General features: G+C 40.1%; 1 protein-coding gene across 2 annotated transcripts in view; it reads left to right on the top strand.

The window, feature by feature from the left end:
• LOC310946143 (semaphorin-4B-like) overlaps window positions 1–17,373 on the top strand; it is a 62,071-nt gene extending 44,698 nt beyond the window's left edge. For both annotated transcript variants that reach the window (XM_083912501.1, XM_083912500.1), the window contains exons 6-15: window positions 525–636; window positions 1,704–1,820; window positions 2,126–2,283; window positions 7,229–7,410; window positions 7,900–8,050; window positions 8,553–8,763; window positions 9,103–9,218; window positions 10,093–10,250; window positions 11,481–11,572; window positions 12,123–17,373. In XM_083912501.1, the coding sequence (XP_083768627.1) occupies window positions 525–636; window positions 1,704–1,820; window positions 2,126–2,283; window positions 7,229–7,410; window positions 7,900–8,050; window positions 8,553–8,763; window positions 9,103–9,218; window positions 10,093–10,250; window positions 11,481–11,572; window positions 12,123–12,895 (2,070 nt within the window). In that variant the 3' untranslated portion in view covers window positions 12,896–17,373. The remainder of the gene's footprint in view (window positions 1–524; window positions 637–1,703; window positions 1,821–2,125; window positions 2,284–7,228; window positions 7,411–7,899; window positions 8,051–8,552; window positions 8,764–9,102; window positions 9,219–10,092; window positions 10,251–11,480; window positions 11,573–12,122) is intronic.
• The last annotated feature ends 7,964 nt before the right edge of the window (window positions 17,374–25,337 follow it).

Here is a 25,337-nt window from a genome sequence, read left to right as displayed (position 1 = left end):
ATTACCGTACTTTAACAGGAGTAAATATTGCATTTTGAAGACTATTTTGCACAGGGAATTAATACAGATTAGGGAGCATTTATAGCTACAGGAGGGTGCAGGCTTGACTCAAAATAAACCTCTGTATCTGTGTTCATAGGAATAGTAAACAGTGAAGCTCAGTGATGTGTTTTTGAACGGCATCTCTATGGCAAAAAGGAATAAGACAAACTCCCTTTAATATCACTTCAACAAGCCTAGTGGGTTTAGATGTATGTCGATAATGACGATAATAAACCAGCCTTAAATCTGAGAGAAGTTTTAATTATCTCACAATAAAAATAACAGGATCCCAAAGCCTTTGTTTATTCATCAGACTGCTGCTGTGTGTTCAAAGTGACCAAACTCCCTAAAAGTCAACGTGCTGTGTATATATATTGTAATGAAGAAGTGGACAGAACAAGCCAAAGCTTAGTTTTTTACTTTAAGTAGAATTTAATTGGACTGTGCCTGAGGGACCTTTGCTGTTTTTGTCTTGTCTCCAGAACACGTCAACATTCACACTGGAGCGAGATGAAGTGGGCGAGGTTGTGATGGAAGATGGGCGCAGTCGCTGCCCCTTTAATCCAGATTACAAATCCACTGCCATCATTGTTGGTATGTAGTAACATACAGATTTTGTTTCTTCTCTTCATGTCACTTTAAAGGTCACATATTGTAAAAAGTTTATTTCCATTTCTTTGTTGATTAGAAAGAAGGACAAGGTTTTATACAAATACTGTGAAGGTATCAAAAGGTTCAAATCACAGAGAAACACACACACAGCCTGTATTCAGAAACTGTGCCTTTAAACGGGCCGTCAGGACTTCTGTAAACTTGTGATGTCACAACAATACTTTATATAGGTATTAAGTGCCGCTGCAGTGCTGTTAGTCATCCCCCGGCTGCAATAATGGTGCAGAGATGCAGATGCAGGGGCCTAAACATTGACCAATCAGAACAGACTGGCCTCTTTGTGGAGAGAGGTTTAAAGACGTTAGCTTTATTTTGATTTGATTTATGTTTATGCTCATTGTTACTCTGATCCTTTTCCGCCTTTGTATCGAAACTGTTGCACAATAATTTCCCTCGGGATAAATAAAGCTTCTTGAATCTTGAATCTTGAATCTTGAAAGAGACAGGCGCTAAAACAGAGCATTTCAGACAGAGGGTCAATACAGGAATATTTAGACAGACAGTATGAGAAAAAGAATGTGTTTTTGAACATTAAAGCATTTTATGGTCTAGTAGAAATCCAAAATACAAGTATGAACCTGAAAATTGGTATAATATGGGACCTTTCAACATTTGGCATGCAAAAGACAAGGTATTATTATAAACGGTTGTACTTTGATGTCAACTACCGCTTTGATTCAGTAACATGAATCATGTCATGATGTGTCTGTTAATGTTGTTTGTCTGCCGCGGTCCTTCTGATACATAGCCTGACACCAACAGTTTGTGTTTAACTTCTTTAGTAAATGAGCTAGATATAAGCATGTGAAATGATTTGTCTAATCCCTCACTCAGACTGCTCTCAGTACACTCTAACTTATTACTGACTTCATTTGTTGCTGTTCTAAAGCTCCCAGCACACCATGTCTTTATAATGTACTATGTTTAATTAATAGAAAATAAACTTCCTAATTTAAAATCTTGTAATCTTTTCTTTTGTTTTCTTCTAGATGGGGAATTGTACACAGGTACTGTCAGCAACTTCCAAGGGAATGAGCCAGTCATTTACAAGAGTCTGGGTCAGGGAGCTGCTCTGAAGACAGAAAACTCTTTAAAATGGCTACAAGGTAAACTCCATCAGATAGCAGACTCATTTTTTTCCCTCTCTACTCATCTTCCATTATGTACCCAACAGAGCGGATAAGCTCCAAAAAGTAGCGATCGTTAGCGAGGCACAGTTGCTAATGCATGCAGACGGAGAGCAAAGACGGGCGCTCTCGGTCCTGTCAGCCAGAGCACATGCACTTCAAAACAGTTTCCCCAGCCCTGTGACTTCTTTCCAAATTTGCGACGATACAAAAGTGATGAAAAAATAGTGATGATTGAGGTATCTAACCACAAGATTCCTTTGTGTTTTTTCTATTTTTAACAGATCCCGTCTTTGTCGGGTCAGCTTACATCGAGGAGAGTCAGCCAATAGGCAACCCCGTGGGAGACGACGACAAGATTTACTTCTTCTTTAGCGAGGCAGGGAAAGAATTCGACTTCTTTGACAACACCATTGTGTCGAGGATTGCTCGCGTGTGTAAGGTAAGACACCTGGGGTTGGGGTGAGCTCATTGCACAAGACGGCCGTGCAAGCTGGGCCTCAAGCTTCCTCTCCTTAATCCTGATACAATCACCTCAAAACAAGGAGGGACACTCCCATGTCACAGCATGTTTGGTCACATTTCACTGTACATCGTGCCTGTGGAGATGTAATGCGAATAAGTCCCTGGTGCACTAAAGCGTTATATGTTTGACTGTGCAAACATGTTCTCGACAGATTTGGTTTCCCCTCGCCTGAATCGTCCTCTCCTCCTCACCACGCTGCCCTCCCTCCCTTTTCCTCTGCAATGTCATCTCCCCCTCTCCTGCCATCTCCTTCACAATGTCAGCTGCACTTGTCCATCCCTCCAGCTCTTTGCTTTTCTCCACCAGCGCTTTGAGCTTTGCAGGCATTATTAGTATTCAAGGGTGCTTCGCTGCAATATGAAATGCTTTTTTTCACTCTGCTATATGGCCTGTGTTTCAATGCAGGCAAAGTATGCACACTGTAGCAGCTGCAGAGTTCGCTCGCATCATTTTAACTGCTGACACCGTACCCCTCTTCTTTCTCTTCGAGAGTTTAGTTTGGACGATCGCCCCGAATAATTGACGTCAGACTTTATCCCTTTTTCACCGGTCATCAGATCAATGAAATAGCTCCCTGATATACATGCACTCAGCATCCCTCCCTCGCTGATGCCTCTTGTTCATGGAGGCAGTAATGTGAGTAATCGTGGGGACAGCATGTAATCTTAAGTGACGTCTTAATGACTTAGTCCTGCTAGGCTCTGGCACTTGGTGCTGCGACACCTCTCCCACCCGGTGGAGCACCTCCACTGTTCTATAGATGGAAATCATTGACAGAAAGGCCCCTAGACTGTGGCAACTTGCTGCACATTAACTGTGCAATAGAGACAGAGGAATGGCTTTCTCTGCTCTATAAAGCGCCTTTATTTCTCTGGAATGCAGCAGCCATCTTTTTCCTGACTAACATCTTTTCAGATGCTGCTCTGTGGCAGTACAGTAGGGATGCAGTTGGTTTATCTCCCAATTTAATGAAGACGAACATTAACAAATCTGTGGATTGAGATGATGCATAGGAATTCCACCTACTGACAAGTAATTTTGTGCAAATTTTTTTCACGCTCCAACCCCACCCCCACCTCATGACTACAGTTCCCATAATGCTTTGGGGGATTTTTACAGGAACTACAATGTTGCAATGGATTCTGTAAGTTATGCTGTGGGCTACGGTTTATTGTTATGCACCACATCAAAATCAGTCAAAATCATTGTATGTGCAAACCTACTTGGTTTCCATTTTGGCAAATTGGTACCATTATAACTGTGCCAAATTATCAGCAGTTTATGTTTACAATATGTTCATAGATGTACAGAAAATGATCATTGAATTACTTTTTAGAAATAAAGAAACTTTAAAAAATGATGATTCTCAGGCAAATTCTGCGGTTATAAGGGGCATCTTTTCATGATCTCTAAGCTGATTTATGGACATGTATGCGTGATGGGCATCAGAGATAATGACAGCCTTGGAAAGTGTAAGAAACACTGAATCTTAAAAATATGCGTATCATGTATATACACTTAGATTTGAGTTAAGACTCAGAGAAGGAGACACAAATTGCTGCAATTAGGCTCCAAGGGTTTTAAAGTAACATATTTGCCTCCATGAGCTTTGTGCCACTGCTGATCTTGTTGGTAAGCGGGCCAAACTTCACTAACTATCTTCACAAGCACTGGCATGCACCTGTCCACCTCTCACAATGTCTTTTTTTTTTTCTCAGAATAGTGTCTCACATCTGAACACACACCCTGTGTACTTCTTCAGAGAGCAGAAAGTGCTGAACTCAGATTAAAGTTAGGTAACGGCGAGGTATGAAGGCCCCTCCCTGTTAGCGGGTCCAGTATCTACTACACATTTTGCAGACTGACAGAAAGCATGCACTCCCTTTTTCCTCTGTGTACATGGCCAAGGCCAAATCGGCTGTTTTATTTTGACAGCTGAAATATTTTGGATGTTTTGGTTCTTTTTTCTTGCTTGTTTGTTTTGCTACCTTTTTTAAAGAGGACATTTTTCTCGTAAGGTTCGCTATATAAAAGCCTTTTCAGTTTGTTCATGCTGGTATAACTACTATTTTACTTGGGTTTGCCAAGTAATTCTGCTTCCGAAGTTGTTTTTTCTCCCCCTCTTTCCTATCTGTCCCCCTCCCTTCTTCCACTCCCTTTTTCTTTTGTTTATTCAGGTGTGCACACCGAGGAACTGTGGAGAGCAGGCAGATTATGAACACTGTGTGGCACCGTTTTCTTTACTTCTTATTCATGTACTTTGGGTAGACAAACGTGAGGAATCTGAAATGTGAAGTCCAGATTAAATTTGAGCGAGCTGTGTAATACAGCACAAAAGAAGAGTGAGTATATTTTTGGAGGGCAGCCATCGGGGGGTGTGGTCGATGCGATTGAGAGTACAAGCTGCGCAGCGAAGCATAGCAACAACGGCAGTGGACAGCTGAGAGAGCAGGAATGTGGTCGCCTCATTATGGACAGGCTACTACCACAGCCTGGTAATTGGCTCCCTGGCCGTGCATCTGTCCCACAAGGCTTCACCTCACCGTTGAGCAACGTGATTGTTTGTGTGTAAAAGCACATAGAGGAGGAAATGGGGGTAGTTCTAGCAGTGCATTTTATTATCTCCTCAAGGCCGATTCACTCCTTGTGCTGTTTGAGTTGTTGAGAGTTTTGTAGGCCGTGCTGATGGGATAGTTTGGATCTGAGGCAGCAAAACTGTCTTGAGATTGGGCGAGACGACTTGTTTTGGTCATTTTCCTCCTCCTCCTCCTTATCCTCCTGCATTTTCCAGCTTGCTTGCTGTGTTCTGGAGGAGTTTCTTTAGGTGTGTGTTTACAAGCTCTTTTGATAATTGCTAGTCCCAGCAAAGTTGTCTGATAACTGTTCTGAATATTTACTGACAGCTCATGAGGAGTGAATGCGTCTTCTGTAGCCCAGAAGTGAGGAATGAACCACTGATGTCGATTTCAAAGCTGTAATTAATAACTAACCATTGTTTGTTTTCCATTTCACCATCTCCTCTCCTTCAAAGAACAACCGATATTTTGTGCTAAGGCATGTGAGCTTTTTTCCTTTCCCACATTTTATTGTTAAAACATCCTTTGTAGTTTAGGGTAAATGTACCACAGGAAATGAATTGAATACTTGGAAATGCATCAGAACATTAAGATCCTGGTTGGTTGTGATTATTTGTCCAGTTTATTTTCCTTTAAAAAAGGTGATTACTGTCAGCGTAAGCACTTTCAGATTCCCTCACTTGACTGCAACATCGCCCTCTAAAGCAGAGAGGAGGGACTGCAGCTACAGATCTTTTCGAACTTTGAAATATTTAATATTATATTTAAAGTCTCCCTCCATCCAATAATGGGTTTTGCTTATTGTTACTTATCTTGGATGTTTGAGCTTCTCTGTGAATAATGATGTACAAGCAGCACAGTTAGACACTAGAAGTGTTTTGAAGGTCATCTGCTGAAGGAGGAAAGTTTCTCTGTGCCCAACTTAGTTATAAGTTAATGATCAACGAACGGTCATAATTTTGTGACATCACATATAGTTTGGAAGCCAGTCGTGGTCCAGGATGCAACTTAAAACCTCCAGTGCACATCCTCTAAGAGTGGAAGTAGGTCTCCAGTCTTGTGTTCAGCAGAACAGCAGAACTATTTGCAAAATAATTGAGAATTGCTTTTTTGTAGTGTATTACTATTTGTAGAGTGTAAGTCACAATAACAGTTAGAGTGCAGATCATCAACTGGCCACTTGAGTCTGGCTTCAAGACAGAGTCAATCATCGTAGACCCCCATGTTAAAATGCACAACTTAGATCTTTTTGGGCTCCCTCCCTCCAGAGATCTTCCCATTACTATGCAACGTGTCGTGGTCTTTACCACCCTGCTCGCCAGACCTAACATTCTCCTTAAATGGAAACATGTTTCTCCACCAACTCATAACAGTTGGATATGTGAAATTTTACAATATCTAAGGTTAGAGAAGTTAAGGTTTTCACAGAGGGGATCTTTGACAGCATTCCACAAAACTTGCTGACTTTTATTAGTAACAGTCTTGCTGTTACTCCTGATGATGCTGAGGAGTCCTAGTGATGGAAGAAGAGATTACGCCCACCACCACCACCATCCGTTTTTTTATTTTATATTTATTAATTAATGTATTTATTTTTTTATTTTTCCTCCTTTTCTTTTTCTTGAATAACCTTATCTATTTTTGCTATTAGCTATAGTTCTGACTCCATTTGGTTTCATTGTACCCTAGTTATTTACTTATGTTGTTCAGTTACTTAGTTGGTTACTGTGTCTGACATGGGTTGTTGGGAAGGATATTGGGATTTATGTTGGGGTTTTTTTGTTTTGGTTCCTCTTTCTTAACTTTGAGGCGGATGCATTGACACACTGTATAACTGTTGTACTTTTTTTTCTTTGATCATCTGCGAATTTCAATAAAACAAATGTGGGGAAAAAAGCCCAACTTTACAGCAGAAATATACTGTTTAATGTTTACAGCCTGGTACCAAAAAAAAAGAAAATTGGGTGACGTCAAGGAGACTACGACCATGTTTTTTACACAGTCTATGATTTTGTCTGGATGGGATCTTAAAGTTAAGAAATAGCCCAGGTTTAAATTTGTTTCTTCTAATATTCTTTAGATAATTACTGTTCATGTCTGCTCTAATGACACTTAAGTGCAACAGTAAGGAGGAATTAGGGATGGACTCACTTCATCAGCGGGGTGTTGTGTCTAATTCCTTCACCCTTTTGGGTCCATGGACATGTTAACTGTAAACCAGGTGTGGATAAATGATGGTTAAATGAGACAGTCTTCTGTTTAATGCTATAACATACTTTTTGCAGGGGGATAAAGGCGGTGAACGGGTGCTACAGAAGAAATGGACGACCTTCCTGAAGGCCCAGCTCCTGTGTTCCCTCCCTGATGATGGCTTCCCCTTCAACATCATCCAGGACATGTTTGTCCTGAAGCCCATGGGAGACAGCTGGGAGAGCACCATCTTCTATGGCGTCTTCACCTCCCAGTGGTAAGAAAACAAATGGATTCAAGATTATTCAAGGATGGGTTTGTTCTGATCACTGAGCAGTGATATACAGGCATTTTTACAGGAATCTGATTCATGCTTATGTTTATGCATAAACGCGCTGACACATGAATTGACACAGCTCACACACACCATCAAGAGCTGGTTTTTATTTGATATCTACACTCAAACTTGGCAAGTTGCCTTTTTTTTTACTTGGCTCCTCTGAATTTAGATGAGCTGTAATGAGCTTAAACACTAACACAGGCTCATGGAACCCTAATGTCTAATTAATGTATTAACACAACAAAGGTTTTAATATGGAAATAATTGAAGTGCCCACTCAGCTGTTCTCCAGACAGAAGTTGTTGCTTCACTTTTAGGAATAAAGTGACAAAGAATACACAAAGGATGGATTAGGTAAAAAAAATATTTGTTGTAACATGCATTCAAGCAGGGGTATTGCATACATTTTTTAAAATTTGTTCACAGGTATAAAGGAGCATCAGGCAGCTCAGCGGTGTGCGCTTTCACCATGGCACAGGTGGAAAAAGCTTTCAGCGGGCGCTACAGAGAGGTCAACAGGGAGACACAGCAGTGGTACACCTACAACCACCCAGTGCCAGAACCACGGCCCGGAGCGGTGAGTGCTGCAGGAAATATCCTGTGAGAGAAAATAATTCAACTTGATTTTGTTCAGACTGTGCAAATACAGTAATGGATACAAAATAACAATGTTGTTAGTGTTTTACTATCACAAATATCTATTTTGTTATAACACTTACAATGCATACAGTCCCCAATAAAACTATCCTAGTTGTAAGTATTGGTGTTTTTGTAGGGGGGTGTTCAAGTGAGTTTGATGCAAAGCAGATGTTCTCCTTTTATTTTCCAAAAGTGCTGTCTTGTTAATGTTCTGCTAAACTCTGCATACATATCTGGTGCAAAACAAATGCCTAAAAGCTTAAAACTAGTAGATATTATTATGTATTTTGGTTAAAACCTCTGTAAAAGCCTTGTAAACTTAATGCACTTCATAAGTAAAGCTAAATACAGGCCAATATAATACCCTGTTGTTGTTACTATTTCCCGGTCAACTTGAATAAGCAGAGATTCATTTTTCATTTTCAATGTACTCCCCACAGTGCGTGACCAACCATGCCAGGCAAATGGGTATCCAGTCATCCTTGCACATGCCTGACAAAGTGCTCAACTTTGTCAAGGACCATTTCCTGATGGACAGTGTGATCCGCAGCGCTCCCCTGCTGCTGAAACGCAGTGTGCGCTACACACAGATCGCCGTGCACAAGATCCAAGGCATGGAGAGGGCCTACGATGTGCTCTTCATCGGAACAGGTACAACTGAGTACACAACAAAAGCTAATTATTTTTTTATTTGTTGTTCTTTCCATGAATCTTTAAAGGTCCCATATTGGAAAAACTAAAAAGTAGTAGTAGTAAGTAGTAGTAGTTATATTAGAAAAAACAATGTGTTTTTTGAACATTGAAGCACGTACACATGTTCCAGTAGAAGCCCTAAATACAAGTATTAACCTGAAAATGAGCATGATATGGGACCTTTTAAAGGGAAAAATACAATTCCAACGCATGCATAAACTATTTGCTTCTATTGCCCACAAACTGTCTCCCTGCCTTCAGTATTAGTCACTTCCTCTCATCCCATGTGTCTTCCAGATGATGGAAAGCTCCATAAGGCTATCAATGCCAACGATAAGATGCACATCATAGAGGAGATGATTCTGTTTCCTGAGCCTCAGCCTGTGCAACACATCGAACTTGATCCTCAGAGGGTAAATCATGTTATAATCATTACTGCCATAAAGGTTTGTGTCAGTTTATATTTAATGTTATGTTTACTATTTTCATAGTCAAATTCATTTTCAAGTAATAACAATAACAATCTAGAGGAGCTAGAGTTACCGGAGCACAAGCTGGCTCCGGACGCTTTCTTTCCACAGGGGCTGTTCCACTGAGTTTTCCTCTAAGTTATAGCGCTGTCTGGAACAGAGTTTCTGATCCTCTCTGGCATTTTCCCTATAACTAAATTTCATTACCTGTCTCTCTCTATTACATAATGGCTTCTCCCCGGGCCAAAGCAGCCAAACAGTAATCTTATCTTAGATTATGTAACTCTAATAAAGTCCAAGATACTTTTTGTGAGTATATTCTTAGCTCCAAATAGGGATATGAAAGGCAGACATAATCCACATGATGTCTATCTAATATACTGGAAGGTAAGAGGGTCTGCTGTAGTGTAGACAGCACTTTTGGGAACACATGGGTGAAGTATACGTCAGTAACAACGTCACATTCATGGTGAAAATGCATTTCTGGATAATGGTACTTCTACACAGTGATAGATACTGCTTGGAAAGATATGAAAATGCTAAGGGAAGAATAAAAATTTCTGTAGCAGCCTCTTGTTGCCATGTGTTTTTGACAATCAAATTGCTCTGCTGGCATCAACTAAGAGAACAGCTGGACAGAGTTAGAACTTTGTTTAGGTTGTATTCATCTGTTTGTGTTAAGTAATTGTTTTAGCATGGCTTCCCTTTCTGAAATCAGAAATGAGTAACCAAAAGCAGACGTTCTCTTCAGCCCTTTCTCCCTCATGATGAGGAATTTGTATCACACAGACTCACACATGTTCTCTCTCTTCTGCAGGGTCTGTTGTTTGTGTCGTCCAACTCTGGGCTGGTGGAGGTTCCTGTGGCTAACTGCTCCAACTACCTGAGCTGTGGCGAGTGTGTGTTGTCGAGAGATCCGTACTGCGCCTGGACCGGACGGCTGTGTCGGGATGTGAGGATGGCTCCGCCCGACAGGTGGGATATTGCACACACACAGCCTCAAATTCCTGCTATTCCTAAACATTCACTTTTAATTTGTTCATCCACCTTGGGTCACTGGCTGCATTTTTTGATAAAGCCACCTTAAAGGGAGGTAGTTTAGAATACTTTAAATGGGGTTGTGCGAGGTACTTATCCAAAGTCAGTGTTTTACCTACAGTAGATGGCGGTCCCAGTTTGGAGAAGCAGGCTAGAGGACAGACACGGAAGCTGAGGAATATACTGCTGAGGATGGCCGCAGCAGCTTAAAATGAAATTCCGGCGTAAAATCATCTCTGGGTCTTTTTCAGGAAAAAATACACTCATCAAATAAGCCATCGAGACAATTTTTTTCATGTAACAACTTTAACAGAGATATCCCGGACAGTCACTGGCACAGCCAAATGCGACATTGATTAGCTGGGGGCAGCACGGTGAAGGCATTTAAATGTCTTTTTTTTAACCAATAATACTGCTCAAAATAACACCAAACCTCTGCAGTAGCATGATAAGAGTCCTTACACATTAACTGAAGATAATTTGTTTTACCTCACATAACTCAGGAGTTGCTGGTCTACTGTTGCCTCGATGGGTTAGTTTGTTAGCTTTGTTAGTTCTCAACCCTTTAAAAAAACAAAGTCACATAATGACACATAAATTAACCAATCAAGGCAGTAGTAGACCAGCAAGATTATTGTTTTTGTCAAAGGAGTCTGGTGACTTTGACAAGAGCATAAAACGGTTTCAGTTCCCCCCACTTTAACTTAAACAGGGCTGTCTGTATAGCAAGGTGCACCTGTCCACAGCAGTACATTGCTTAGCTTCCATGTCTGTCCTGCATGCTTCTCCAAACTGGGGGCTTGCCGACCTCCATCTGCTGTAGGTTATACACTGAATATGGATAACTACCTCATACAACCCCTGAAGTGGGGTTGTATGAGGTATTTTTAATAGATTTTTCTTTTTATGTTCCTTAATATGTGTCGATAAATGTTCTTGCTGTGTTAGATGTCAACATGCACCCAAACAAACCAATAAAATGCTGTCATATCCTTGAACAACAAGCTTTTCAAAAAAGATCATCTTCTTAGTCATGCCGATGAAGCTATACTCAGGCATTACAATGACAGACTTCGAGGGAGTTAAATGAGTGCATCCATACAAGGTTCCTCTCATTACAGCTGCTAACCCTCACCCTGTTGTTTTGTTTGGTATGTTTTGTCTCAGTCACTGGCAGCAGGATGTGGAGGAGGCCGATACATCAGCGATTTGCAACAGGACGTTTCCCAGCACCAGATCTGCCAGACCAGCAGCTTCTTGTGAGTGTGTTTTACTATGTCTGTGGTCTGTAATCAAAGTGTTGCCACCTAACAGACATCACAACAACATGGACACAGAGGAGTCAGAGCAGAATCGATCACATGTTGCAGATATGTATGACCACCACTGATAAAACCGAGCAGTTCTGTTTATAAGAATTCATGTAAATTATATTCAAAATTGTTTAATATGCAGGGATAAAGATGCTGTAAATATACTTATAAGTGACGGGAAGAGGGAAGAAATTTCTTCCTTGGCAGGAATTACAGTAGATGAGAAGATCAATATAACTCTCATATGTGTCCTTTAAATATGAAGCTACAGCCAGTGGTTTTTTGTACATATTAAGTGCTGGTAGGCAGCTTTTGTGGTTGTGTTTTGACTGGAAACTTTTCCCCCCAGTTTCCAGTCTTTATGCTAAGCTAAGCTAACGGTCTCTTAGCTCCAGCTTCATATTTAATGGACAGACCCGAGAGTGTTATCAATCTTCTCAAAATGTTGAACTATTTCTAAGTCATGCTTTCTCCATATGCTATTATTGATAAATAGGTGGCTCCCAATGCCGGCTCATTACCGTCCCAGCCAACACATTCAGAGTCCTGCCCTGTAAACTGCGGTCCAACCTGGCACAGAGGAGGTGGCGTTACAGTGACAGTGCCAGCCAGTTCCTCTACGCTACTCCGGAGGGGAACCTGGTAGTGGTGGCGCAGGCCGACAGGATAGAGACGTATGAGTGCTGGTCAGAGGAGGAGGGTTTCCGTCAACTGTTAGCCAACTACTGTGTGAGGGCCGAGCCCCGCCAGGAAAGCACCACTCTGATTGGTCACTCGCGCACACCGCACATTGAGCGAGAGGAGACCATCATCCTGCCCGGGGAGTCTCGCTCTGAGCAGGTCCACATGAAGACCTACTGGAACGAACTGATAGTGGTGTGCGCACTGCTGGCATTCTCCCTCGTGGTGTTCTCCCTGTTCGTCATCTACAGGAACCGAGATCATATGAAGTCCATGCTGAAGCAGGGAGAGTGCCCTAACATGCAACAGAAGAAGCCGAGGATTGTGGGAAAGCCCGCTGAGAGCTTACCACTAAACGGTAACACCATCCCTGTTTCCACTTCTGATCACAAGGGCTACCAGACGTTAAATGACAACTACATCTGCAGCACGCCCACCCACGAGTCCTCACCAGACAACAGCAAGAGCTTCTCGGAGTCATCCGACAGGCGGCCGCTTAACTTGAAGGAGAGTCACGTGGAATACTCCCCGACCTGCCCTCGGCCCAGAGTGAGGCTTGGCTCAGAGATCAAAGACTCTATCGTATGAGAGCACAGAATTCGCTAAAAAGATGCCGCCCTGTATTTCCGTGAAGGATACAGGCCATCGAGCAAAGGAGAGGAGACCCTGACATCCCTCTACATCGCAGCACATCTTTTATTTCAGTCATCTTTTGTTCTGTGATCAGTGCGGAGGTCATATTGTTTAACCATTTCCACTCCGAAGCCAGAGGTTGATCTGGTGCGCTGTACACTGCGGGAAGAGGAGGCAGCACAACACTTTGGTTTCAACCATGGCAGCTGCTCAGAATAGTTATAACGCAGTCTTTGTTTGAGTCATTTTCATGGCCACGAATGTGTGTGAGTATATGCCTGGGCAATATGAGAAACAAAAAATACCACAACAAACAGAAGAACTTCGTCCAATATCAATATTTATCACAATATCTCTCTCAGTATGCAAGATCCAACAATAAATGTCTAGTTAATGTCCATCACGTGATATAATACAGACAATAAATGAGGAATATTGCTAGGATTCCCAGCCCTATTTGAGTATGAGTTACCTTCCACATACTCTGCAGAAGACGGCTGCCTCTGAGGCCACACTTCTGTTATAATGCACATTAAAACCAAGCTACAGCTCCATGGCGACCAAGAGTTCAGGTTCAGGAGGATATAATACATGTATTGCATATTCATTATAATCCACACATTATGGAGGCACATTGAAATAAATGAGGATATTGATGATGAAAGATAAGGCGAACTGAGAGGAGACACCACAAGTTGTTGGAAAGATGATCAAAAAGTATGCTCCAGAGCCTAAATACTGACTTTTACCTCCTGAATGTATGTTGTTGTTGTTCAAAGGTTTCATTTACACATCATTGCACCACGGGAAACTTAGGGAACCTGTTGCTCTACATTTCTACTCATATGGGACAGCCCTGTCCTTCAGTATTGACCTGCAGGTACCATGATGAGCTCAGAAATCGACTGAGACACAGATGACCCTGTTTTTGAAGCAACTATGAAAAAGAGACCTGACATTACAAGCACAGAGCCAAGAAAAAAAGAGGACGTCTAACACCTCTACCATCTTCAGGGCTGCACTGAAATCATCATGTGCACTGTGCCAAAAAAAACACTCGTTTGTCTTATCTAAATGCAATAGTGCCATTCTGTTATGACCATTCCCATCGATCACTGTCGAAGAGCACATGTTGACGGACCCAGAGGTGGGTTTGACAAAAGTAAAGTGGCACTAATAATAAACAAATGTGAAGTGCAAGGTTGCTAATTTCTCTAAGACTGTTAGCTCATTGAGTTTCTCAGACTGTGTTGGGCAAAAATAATTGACTTTGATGTAAAATTTAAACTGGGGCCAAAGGATATAGCGTGGAGATTACTCCATGTAAAAACTCGTCTTGTGGTTGTTGGGTAAGAAAATATTCCAGTTTACATTCAGCTACCCTTAAAGGGGCCATCTGCCTTCAGTATTGAGTAGTTTGAGACTATTGAGTTTGATGTGTGTTAACAAAACAAACTGTTTGGTTAATTTAAGCGCTAATAAATCAAAAATGAAAAAAACATTAATTACTGTCACTGTAGTCGAGAGATAATAATATTTCATGTTATCTCGTCCGCGCTGCAGCTGCACTATGTACTGATGCAGTTGCAAGGAGCGCTGTATTAGCTCAATATAACCCCCCAGCCACCAGGTTACATTTCTTACATACATGGCGTTCCCCACACTCAGTCAAGATGTCATTGTGACGTTAATGTGAAAGCACAAGTAATCAGGGTCTTGAATACTAACAGGTTTGCACATGTCAGTAAAATCTAAGAAATGCAACTACTGAGAGACAGAAGACGTGGCTGCTGGGCAACATGATTCTGAGAAATCAGTTATGACAGGGACCAGAGCAGCCATTACGAACACACTTGCACCCACATTTCTTCAACTTCTGAGACTTAACAAGCAGATTTTCCCAAAGATGTAGGAAGTTGAACGTGTTGTGTAAATCTGAATGAGAAACATTTACATGGCCATAGGGGCAGTTTGGCACCACATGTCTTAGAATTCATCACCAATTCAGTGTATTGATAAATAAGCCTACAGTATACTGTATATCCCAGTATCATACCGAATAATTTGCTATTTACAACACTAAGCAGATGACAAAATTCTATGTAACTGATACAAGTTGACAAAGTAATTGCACAGCATACTGCGCAACAGTGGTCAGTGTTTCCTTTTTTTCTTTACTTTTTGTTGTGTATATACAGTATCTGTGCTTAATATTGTGTGTTTTTCAAGGGACCTTGTGCAAGATGTGTTGTAGAGATAGTCTTTAAGCTAGAGAGTGAACACTGCTGATATTTTGTTTTCATAGCGCTTTACTGCCGACTTCAGCATACATTTCAAATCTTGCACAGAACAGTGCACATTTCTCACCATGCTGTTTAATCAGCACCTGGGCTGGTTTTTTATCAAGCATGTTAAAGCAGGAGGAGTGTCTGTTTATTTTGCATGCCAAACTGAATTGAAAGGGTAGTTTGATATTACAGGAAATATGCTTATTCACTTTCTTGCTGAGTGACTGATGTCACTCTTGAATATGAAGCTACCACCAGCAGCCGCTGAGCTTAGCTTAGTTTATATTAGCTCATCTTAAATTAGCTTAGCGTAAAGACTGGCAGGGAAAAAGGGTTAACAAAACTGCAGTAACTCCCTATAACACGCATAGGCTGTTTGAATTATGGACTTGTCTCTGTGACATCACTCATAGGTCACTATGAGCCAAAATAGAGCTCAGGTGGGTGGCTCCAGCTGTCGCCATCTGAGCAGTGCCTGACTCCGCCTCCGAGGGTGGAACTGAGGCAGGAAGCCCAAAGTCTATGCTCTGCACCAATCTCAGCAGCCACACCCTAATTGTGCAGTATTTTAAGCCTTAATATAGTTTAAACAGGTCAGTTATATGAAAATTCACCCTCTGTACAGCTGTCATGAATGTGGAAATAAGCTAGAAGACCCAAATCGGTTTTTGTACCAGGAATGTTTATCTCTGATCTAAAGTTTTGAGACTTTGACATGGGGGTTTGTGGAGATTGACTTGCTTTTGGAGCCAGCCTCAAGTGGCCATTCAAAGAACTACAGTTTTTGGCACTTGTTGTGCGTTAGCTTGATTTTTCTGCACCGCGGATTGCTGCTTGATGAAACCACAATGTCATTTTTACATTGTGGGTTTTGTATGTAGTTTAAAAAAAAAAAAGAAGAAAAGTTTATTTTATTAGTAAACTTTTTGTTAGCTTTGGACGCAATCAGACAAGCTGTTTCCTCTTGTTTCTAGTCTTTGTGCAAGGCTAAGTGGTTTGTAGCTATAGCTTCACATTCACCATTCAGACATAAGTAGGGTCGATCCTCTCAACTTACTCATGGCATGATAACAAATAAGCGTATTTCCCAAAAAGGCTACCTATTCGGTAATCTTGTTTGCTGAGACTAACCAAATAAACAAGTGTATAACATTTGCCAACAGATTCATAACAATAATAAATCAGACTCTAAAAGCCTTGGTGCAGAGCATAGTTTGCCACCACTCCTAAAATAGATGTTGTAATCTACATGATGCTTCTCTGGAGGCTGAATACCCTGCTTTCACATGCTTGGTGGATAACCTCAAAACTTAATTTCAAAATGCCTTTAGATGTCAAGCTTTTTCTGCCTTTAGCCACGTGCCACATTGTACACTCCCCAGCAGTGACCTCACCAACCGATGTGGTGAATGGCGTGGTTGTAGCCCTCCGTTGGCACACTTAACTCCACAACACAACACGGGTCAACAGTAGATTTACAGATTCACCCAAGCCACCATTAACTCCTTTACCTGAAAACTCTAAGACTGGGAGCTGCTCAAAATCTTGTACCATCCTGCAGTTCTCAGAAGTGATTCTGAAGTCTGTATTTAAGAATAACACTTGAAATAAAACACATCATTCCAAATGGATATTTATTAACGACGCGCTTTTCATTAAAAAGCAGATAATACCATGGCGATTGGTGCTCTATTTTGAGTGGCTCCTCAGTAATGCAACATACTGTACTGGACATGAATGTAGCCAACTATAACATATTTTGTAGAACATCTGCACCATTTATTATTCCTAAAACGGCTTAAGTAGGCAATTCTTTGCAACATCTCTTTAGGATTTTGTTCAAACGGTTGTACTACAAAGAAACGACACAATAGAAGTCATTCATCATTTGTGCTGCTCAATGTAGTAGTGCAGTAAGATGCAAGCACAGCTCCAAATCCTCTGTATCGGCTCAGCCACGAGACACAGCGACAGCTTTGCCTCAGCATACTGAACAACATAAGCTTAGTTGACTGAATAACTATTAGACAAATGTGGTCTTGCCTGCATGATTTCCTTTTTTTATTTGTTGTGTACAAATAACATTGTGAACTGTATTTTTTGTATCATTGAGATTGTGACTGTTGTTTTTATTATATTGTACATAAAAAGCACTTTATTTTAATTTTTTAAGATAAATGAATAAAATACATGTTTTGACGTGTGAGTCCATTTTATGCTGTAATTTGCTTTGTAGTGCAGGACTTTTGCATAGAAGGCATGCTAAGAGTAAGAAAGTGAAAATTAAAACCAAACTTTATTACTTTATATTTTATATATAATATTTTTACATATATATATATATTTACATATACTTAATATATACATTTATACTTTAAGCATTTATAGAGCTGGAATAATAAAAAAAAACATTTATACAATACATGTACAAATATCTGGTGAATGTCATCAAAACAACTTAACTTCCTTTTTCTGGAGTGCTGTCATCAAACTGAATAACTGCCTCAAGAAGTATGTGCATTTTAGTGGTTTATTTGATAAAAATCTATCAAATAGATTAAAAAAAAAGGTTTTTGAAAACAATTTAATGTGGAAGTTAATTGTATTTATTTTTGTTTCAGCACTGAAGTCGTGCTTGCCCTAGTTGATGGCATCTGCTGCCTTATTTATGTTTCGCTACAAGCTGACTTTTGTATTGAAAGATTTAAAGTTTGCTGAGGATGCTGATGAGAGAGCCTCTTCCTCACAACACTGAAAATGATTGCTTTCAGGGCGCACCTTGTATTTTCAGTAATTAAGATACCATGTAGTTATACTTTAGCTTAATAATGAAAATTTGACATCAAGCCTTATTACAGAAACTGAGCAAAATTATTTTCTTTAAGTTGTTTTCTGCAGCCAACGACTTCATTTGCTTCACCGTTGTTCTAAAACAGATGCCTCTGAACACGCAAGCAAAAGCATCAACGTGCAGTGTGTCTTGTTCTGACTGGATCAGCAATATTTAATTATTAATGATGTCCACTTTATAATACTAACTTATATATATATATATATATATATACATATATATATTGGGGTGTGAATTTTATCCATGCTAAAAAGTTGCTGCCACTAACGGCAACCAAAGGCCAAGAAGAAGTTGCCAATTTCTCAGAATGATACACACAGTTTCAGAGGGCAGCCCTGTCAACATCAGCTGTGCAAATTTATAGTTATTTTTGGACACTAAGTTTATCTGCCCTCAGTGCTGAATGATGTTTACTCAGTAGGGACAGAGAGATGATGACACAGGGCCCCTGTGTCACACTGCTGCTCAGCTTGATCACGGTACAACACGGGTAAAGACTGACTTTGGTTCTCTTGTAACTACCACCTCTCCACCAGACCAGCATTGTCCTGATCACAAACCAGACTTCATCTTGTTATTGGATCAAATCCACATCATGATTACTTAAAAGCCATAAAAAAGGTCACTCTAAGATTCTTACAGCACATCTGTACATCTTTAAATGTATTTTCAACATTTTCCTCATCTATTCCTGACTAAAGCTGCTGCAAATATTTACTCTTCACTATCACTAGACACAAGACAACTGCAAACATCCAGCCTGTTTTGGAGGATTCACAGTTTACTGTATTACAGATGGTCTCTTCTGAGAAGGGAAACATGTATCATCTGTCACTGTTGTGTAATGGCAGATCTGACCATTAAATGATCCAAGGGCAATGGTAAAGTGCTTTTAAAGAAGCGCTGTGTTTGAATGCAAATTTTGACCATCTGGCCTCATAAACAAATACCAGACTAACTTGAACATGTTTAATTCTCAGTTCCTGAGAATATCAAAACCAGGTTTATTTCTTGTCGGGCACAGATATTTACACGTGCAGTCAAATGCAACACATCCCGCTCCCATGCTGTTTCCTGGGGCATTCCTAACAATATAGCCCTATTCACCAGAGATGGGAAGTGTGGCTGAGTGCAATCAGCACAGCTCTACAGCCAGGGAGATGAGCCAATTAGTAAATGCACCTGGTTTAGTGACTGATCACAACAAATACATGGTGTGAAGATGACTTGTTGAAGCCACAATTCCCATCGCTGCAAATCACTTTCTTACCATAAAACATTAATTTTCACATTCAAATTATTACATTGAAAACACTTCTATCAAAATATGTTTCTTTAGGTGTCCCACAGGGCTCCTAGCCTGTTCTCTTCTCAGTTTACACCAATAGTGTTAGCATCCTAGTTTATTTTCTCATGTGGTTTGTTTCCTGTTTTATTTTGTAGTTCTCTCCTCTTGTGCCCTGTCTCGTTTCACTTCCTGTCTGTGATTGTCTCCCTTAATTGTTCCACCTGTGTTGATCACAGCTGTGTCTTGTCTGTGATTAGTCTTGTCTTTATGTACCCTGGTCCCCTTTTCTTCCTTGCCAGTTCATTGTCAGTTTTCCTGTTTGTTCCTTGTGCCTGTTTAGTTTTTGAGTATTAGTTATTTCTTTAAGTATTTTCTTTGTTCCTGCGTTTGGGTCCTCCTCTCTGCTTCATCCCCTGACAAATAGTCTCTTGTATTATACTGACAAGACAGTCTTTAGTCTTGTGTGGCCTGGCTGTACTGCAGGTCAGGGAAAGTCTCAGGACAGGTTGGACATTTAGTGAGCAAATGTGGCATGATGGCAGCTTTTGGGACTGCAATACAATAAGTACACAAATGGGGACACAGATTCACACGCATGAGAAAGACGAAGGAGGGCACAGACGGAAGACGAGGGAGATGGAGTTGATGACAGGTCTTCTCTGTGTAGAGTGATTGACCTTGGCATGATAATGTGTATTCGTTTTGTGATGAACATTCTTAGCTAGAGCGATTATTTCCTGATTTTCTTCATTTGTTTTGGACAGTTTAGATAATAAAATTTACAGTGCCAATTGTCTAGATTTATTTGGTCAGCATTCATGTCTGCTGTTGAAAGGGGCACATTGGAGTGAAGAGTTGCAGCATACAGACAGCATGTTTCCAGTCAGATTTACACATTTATTGTTACACATACCATTTTGATCCATTACTATGAGTGCTTTAATCAGACTTTTCTGACCTCAGCTGCGTTTCCTGTCAGTGACTCCATCTTTCCTTGAGTAGTTTGATGAATGAAGCCAGGTTTTACTTCACATCAACTAATTTCACTTGGGAACAGAATATAATTAAACTACTGTCCTTTGAAACTTGGATTGGGGCAAGACTAGTATAAAGAGACTAAGTCACCAATCAAAGATGGCGGTGCTTTGGGCGTATGACACATGGGCAGTAAATGCAAATCTGGTCTGCAATTGCCATGATGCTCAATAGGTGGTGCTCTATCATAGAAAGAGAACTGCACAGCTCCAGTTAATTGCGCATACATCATACCCCAAAAGCACCGCCATCTTTGATTGGTGTCGTTGCCTCTTTCCATAACCTTGAATTAGGGAATAGAAATACAACAGAGGTACATTTCTGACTACCAGCAGGGGGGCATGAAGGATAAATTATGCTTATTGTATACTAAAAAGTGTTGAAAGGAAAATGAAAGTACGTCAAAATCAAATAGAACAAAATCTGAAATTGAGAAACAGTAGTTGCTTTTTTTTCATATGTGGTGTTCTTTTTTCTTAAGGAAAGCCAAACTACTTCTTAAGGTATAAAAGGTTTATTATAAAAACAGCAAAGGATTTTTGGCTTTGCCAAGGCCTCTCTCTGGCTACAGAAATCACAGTCACCCTAAGCAGTCAGCCTAAGCTGTGACTGCAACCAATATGATCCATAAAGAGCCCAGAGGACCCCAAATAAAAAGTGTTTATACAGCAATAAAGTTCACTTGCTAGTTGTGATTGGTTAAGAATATTGCTGAGGCGGTCCCTGGTCCAGGCTTTGAACCGCCCATCACTCCCAGACACGCTCTGATTCGTTCACTGCTGCTGCACGAGTTGAGTTCTCCACCCCTGGTCACATGGTTCCTCCAATGAGTATCCAGTTCCTGTTGAAATAACCCTCCCTACTCTGTAGGTTTCTGCTGCCTGGGGCTGATCCCCTTTTATCTTACTGCATCTAGGCTTAATCTAGGGTTTATCTGCAACATCCTTTAATTGTGTGTCATCTGTGTTAAATTGATAATAATGTGAAAGGATGCTAAATGATTTTTATTTACATTCTATATGTGCACTTTAAGTAATTATACTTTAATTTAATTATACTAAGACAAAAATAAACACTTCATGTTTTAAAATCTCCACAGACATTTCAACCCCTTATTGCAGTCTTCCTCAGAGATTAGAGTTTGCTTGGTTGTAAAAGGGAAAAAAAAGACACATTTTATGTTTTTGTACAAAACAATAGGGCCGCTTAAGATTTAGATCCTTTAACAATACTGTTGACCCGTTGAGATGTAAAAGACATACCAACTTCATTTTAATGAGAGAAGGTGTAGAGGTGGAGAAAAGTACTATTTTCTAATTTTACAGAAAATCTTTATTCATTTTAAAAGCTGTAGCATCAGATTGAGCATGTGTGACTCATTCTGCCCACAGCTAGCATAACTAACCATATAAACAGTAAACTTAATAGTTTGAGCTAACATCAGATCATATTTTACATGGATGTCAAACGGGCATTTTTTTTAGTGCCACATAAGCAAATGTGATTTTCAGGACATGTACAACATGATTTATACACACAACCTATTTGATGATAGAGAAATATTGTCTCTTATTTACAGTGGATGGACAATTAATTCAGTGTTTAGTTCAAGATATAACTAATATAGAGTTTAAAATCTCTTACAGTAATTTTGCTACTAGATTAGTCTCAACATTTTAGACTATTTGAAGCCTAAAACACTAGCCACAATGCCCCCAGGCTAACTCTGGACTAAGATCCATGTTACTCGGATAATTTTAGACTTTATTTAAAGTCTGACTAGCCGTTAGATCTAATTTAATGTCTATCTTTGTGAAACTGGCTCCTAATACACAAAGATATGGATTTATACACAATATACAGAAATTTCTTAATGACAACACAAATGTCCACTGAGCCCTCTGTCTCATCTTTATGTGCTTGCATCAGGACATGTAATAAAAGCGTATTTCCCCATATGCAATAATGAGAAAGTGCATATTCGTGGACATGTCAAAACTGACCCCAGAGTCAGTATTCTGTGGAGCCTCAGACCCAAAACCAGCCTCAGCTTGGTGACAATGATCTGCAGAAAACTCAGAAGGCACTGTAAATACGTCTCACCTTATTGATGTCCTAACACGCCTGCTGAGACCGAGATCAGCTGCCAGTGGGAATAATAGGCCTCTCCCCTCACATATTGTGTGTGTGAAAGGATACCCAGAGCTGACTGTGCAGAGAGGACTCTTATCCAACTTCTTGCCTTAAAATGACTCAGGGTTAATTAAACAAAAAGATTCTCTGTTTTTCTCAAAGTTTCAGCCCATGTATTTCAGTCCGTGTGTCTGTCTGTTCTACTGAATCCAGCTAGGTCTAGCTGTATCTTCTCTCTGCTGATGCTCTGTGACAGATCCCATTTACTTTCAACACCATACGCTCATCTGCTGTCAGCGACCATTTGATGAAGAGCAAAGACGGTAATTTGCTATTCATTATTAACAAATCACTGCGCTGTGAAAAGTGCCTTTTGTTTGCCTCAGCCTTGGAAACAATTACAGTCAGCTTGCATTTCAGCTGTGATTACATTGCATATTTCATTGCAACGCTTCATTGATGGTGAAATTGAAAAGCAGATTTACTTTTCACAGTCAATGAAAGGAGCAGGAAGATCTTTTAAATCAGTCAAAACCCGTATTTCCAGGTCACACACACCATCCCCTCTCAGTATTCACATGATAGTTAATATCGTTGAATGGATGAGGATTTTTTATTTATTTTTAATCTGGCAATAACCTAAAATATATTCTCATTTATTAGAAACTTCATCCAGAAATAGAATTTACACATGGTCCTATTCAGTTTGGTTCAGTCTTGATTTCAGTGAATAGGACGTTGATTTTGTGGACACACTAAAATATGTGTATACTGTATATAAAATTGAAATCCCCTTGCGGGATTAATAAAGTAATTCTTCTTCATATGTAAAGTCAAGTGTCACACATGGTATGCCAGAGATAGATAGTCTTTATTGTCCCAAGAGGTATTTGTTTTCACAGCGTGCACAAAGATGGTTCATTGCGCACGCTGACATGCAGCAGCAGCTCCCGTGTGCTCCGTGGTTTCTAACCTGTTTCTAACCTATTTACCTATCTAATCTATCCTCATGTCGTTGTGTATTCCATCTCTTTTAGTTATTAGCTCTTTGTCATCGTATGTGTCATTATTGTGCATTTTACTGTTGTTTTTGCTGCTGACTGTACTGCAAATTGCTCTCCGGGGACAATAAAGATCTCTTGACTTGACTTGACTTGATGTATCCAAATAAACTGAGTGCAAAAATGTAAATTGGCTGTTTCACAGGGGGTATGTGCTGGACTATTTCTTTGCAGTAACTTCCTTTTAAATTACTTTTGATTCTGATAATGGCAGCTTTTTTACTCATAAGTGTTGAAAATTCTTTTTATAAATGAAGCCCAAATCAAGCATTTTTTGCTTCTTTTTTTGGTTACCAAATAATGCACGGACTCCAGGATTAAAAACAATGTGTGTAAATGTGTTTTAGGATTTTGTTTTCATATTTAATTTCCCACCATGTCTTAGTCAATAAGAGGCCACTTATTTAGTTCCAAAGATCAACAATCGATGACACTGGTGAACAAATACACGCATGGTGCATACTGTATGTGTGAACATGCACACATTTTCTACATGCATGTGCACATACAGTCTTTCATGTGTTTATGCATGCAGATATTTTTTGCATTTGCTTTCCAGGAGCTCAAGTGACTGTAGCACTGAAGCAGCAAACTGTGAATGTGTTGCAGGTCACTACAGTCATCATCTTCTTGAGTGCATTTTATGATTTTTTTTTCCAACTGTTCTATTAAACTTTTAGTGTCAATACAGAATGATAAAGACATTTGATATTTAAATTACAGCAATCTAATCAAAATTTTAAGTTAAAGTATCGTCCTGGGACATTATTTATAGTGGTATAACTATAAAGAGACAGTTTCTGTGAAAATGCGTTGTGTACACACTGTGGCCATCAGACAGTTATAACAACCACCTTCATTTGTACAGTCATTGTCTGATTGCAGCATTATTAAAACATTGCTATTCATGAACCACATGATGAAGCTTTATTAGATATTTCAAAAAGTTAAAAAAGTTCCCAAACCCAGGACGATCATGTTATTGTATGTGCCTTGGCTAGAGCCACCAGGACTCCCTACAGAACTTAATCTGTATCACAGCAGTAGTCTGGAGGAGCTATAATCTGCGGAAATGTGGTTTTTGACACTCTCAGAGAGTATTTGGTCAGCCCAAAGTGCCTGTTTTTAGCTGTTGACATCCAAAGACTCATACCTGAGCTCCCGGGTAAACTATAGCGTTATACTGTCGGCTATTGACCTTGTAATTAGGGGCTAACATGTCTAGACCAGATCTTGTGGGCTGTGAAGTGGTGGATCTTGGAAAGAACAGCAAGATAAAAATAAGATCACGCTTTTTTTCTGCCCTACTGAGCCCTGAGCCCAGTGTGATTCACTCAGAGTTGGACCGCATCAGAACAAGACCAAGCAGGAGCACTAAAAGCCTGCCAGTGTGACATCTAACCTGGGGATGTACAGTATACTGAACCCTCATACAAATGTAATGTTATCAACCTTTTTGAGTAGGACTGGGACTGGGACTGGACTAAATCAGTAAACAGTAAAATTCAGGATGTCCCTTCAGTCCCAGACCTTTTTTTTTACCCTAGTTCTTAATTATCTTTTATTATTTTACCTTTGATTTCACCTGAAGGTCATTTTGCACTGACACTGAGAGCTTCTGTTTTAGCTATATATCTATATTGTACCATTAACTACACATAGAATATAGGTGCACATAGGCTAGATTTGACTTTACTGAGATTTAATGACTATACCACCCTTGCTGTGGGTAATTTGAGGC

Source organism: Echiichthys vipera (assembly GCF_963691815.1).
Source record: "Echiichthys vipera genome assembly, chromosome: 1".
Classification (NCBI taxonomy): Eukaryota; Metazoa; Chordata; class Actinopteri; order Perciformes; family Trachinidae; genus Echiichthys; species Echiichthys vipera.
This window is presented reverse-complemented; position numbering and strand designations above follow the sequence as displayed.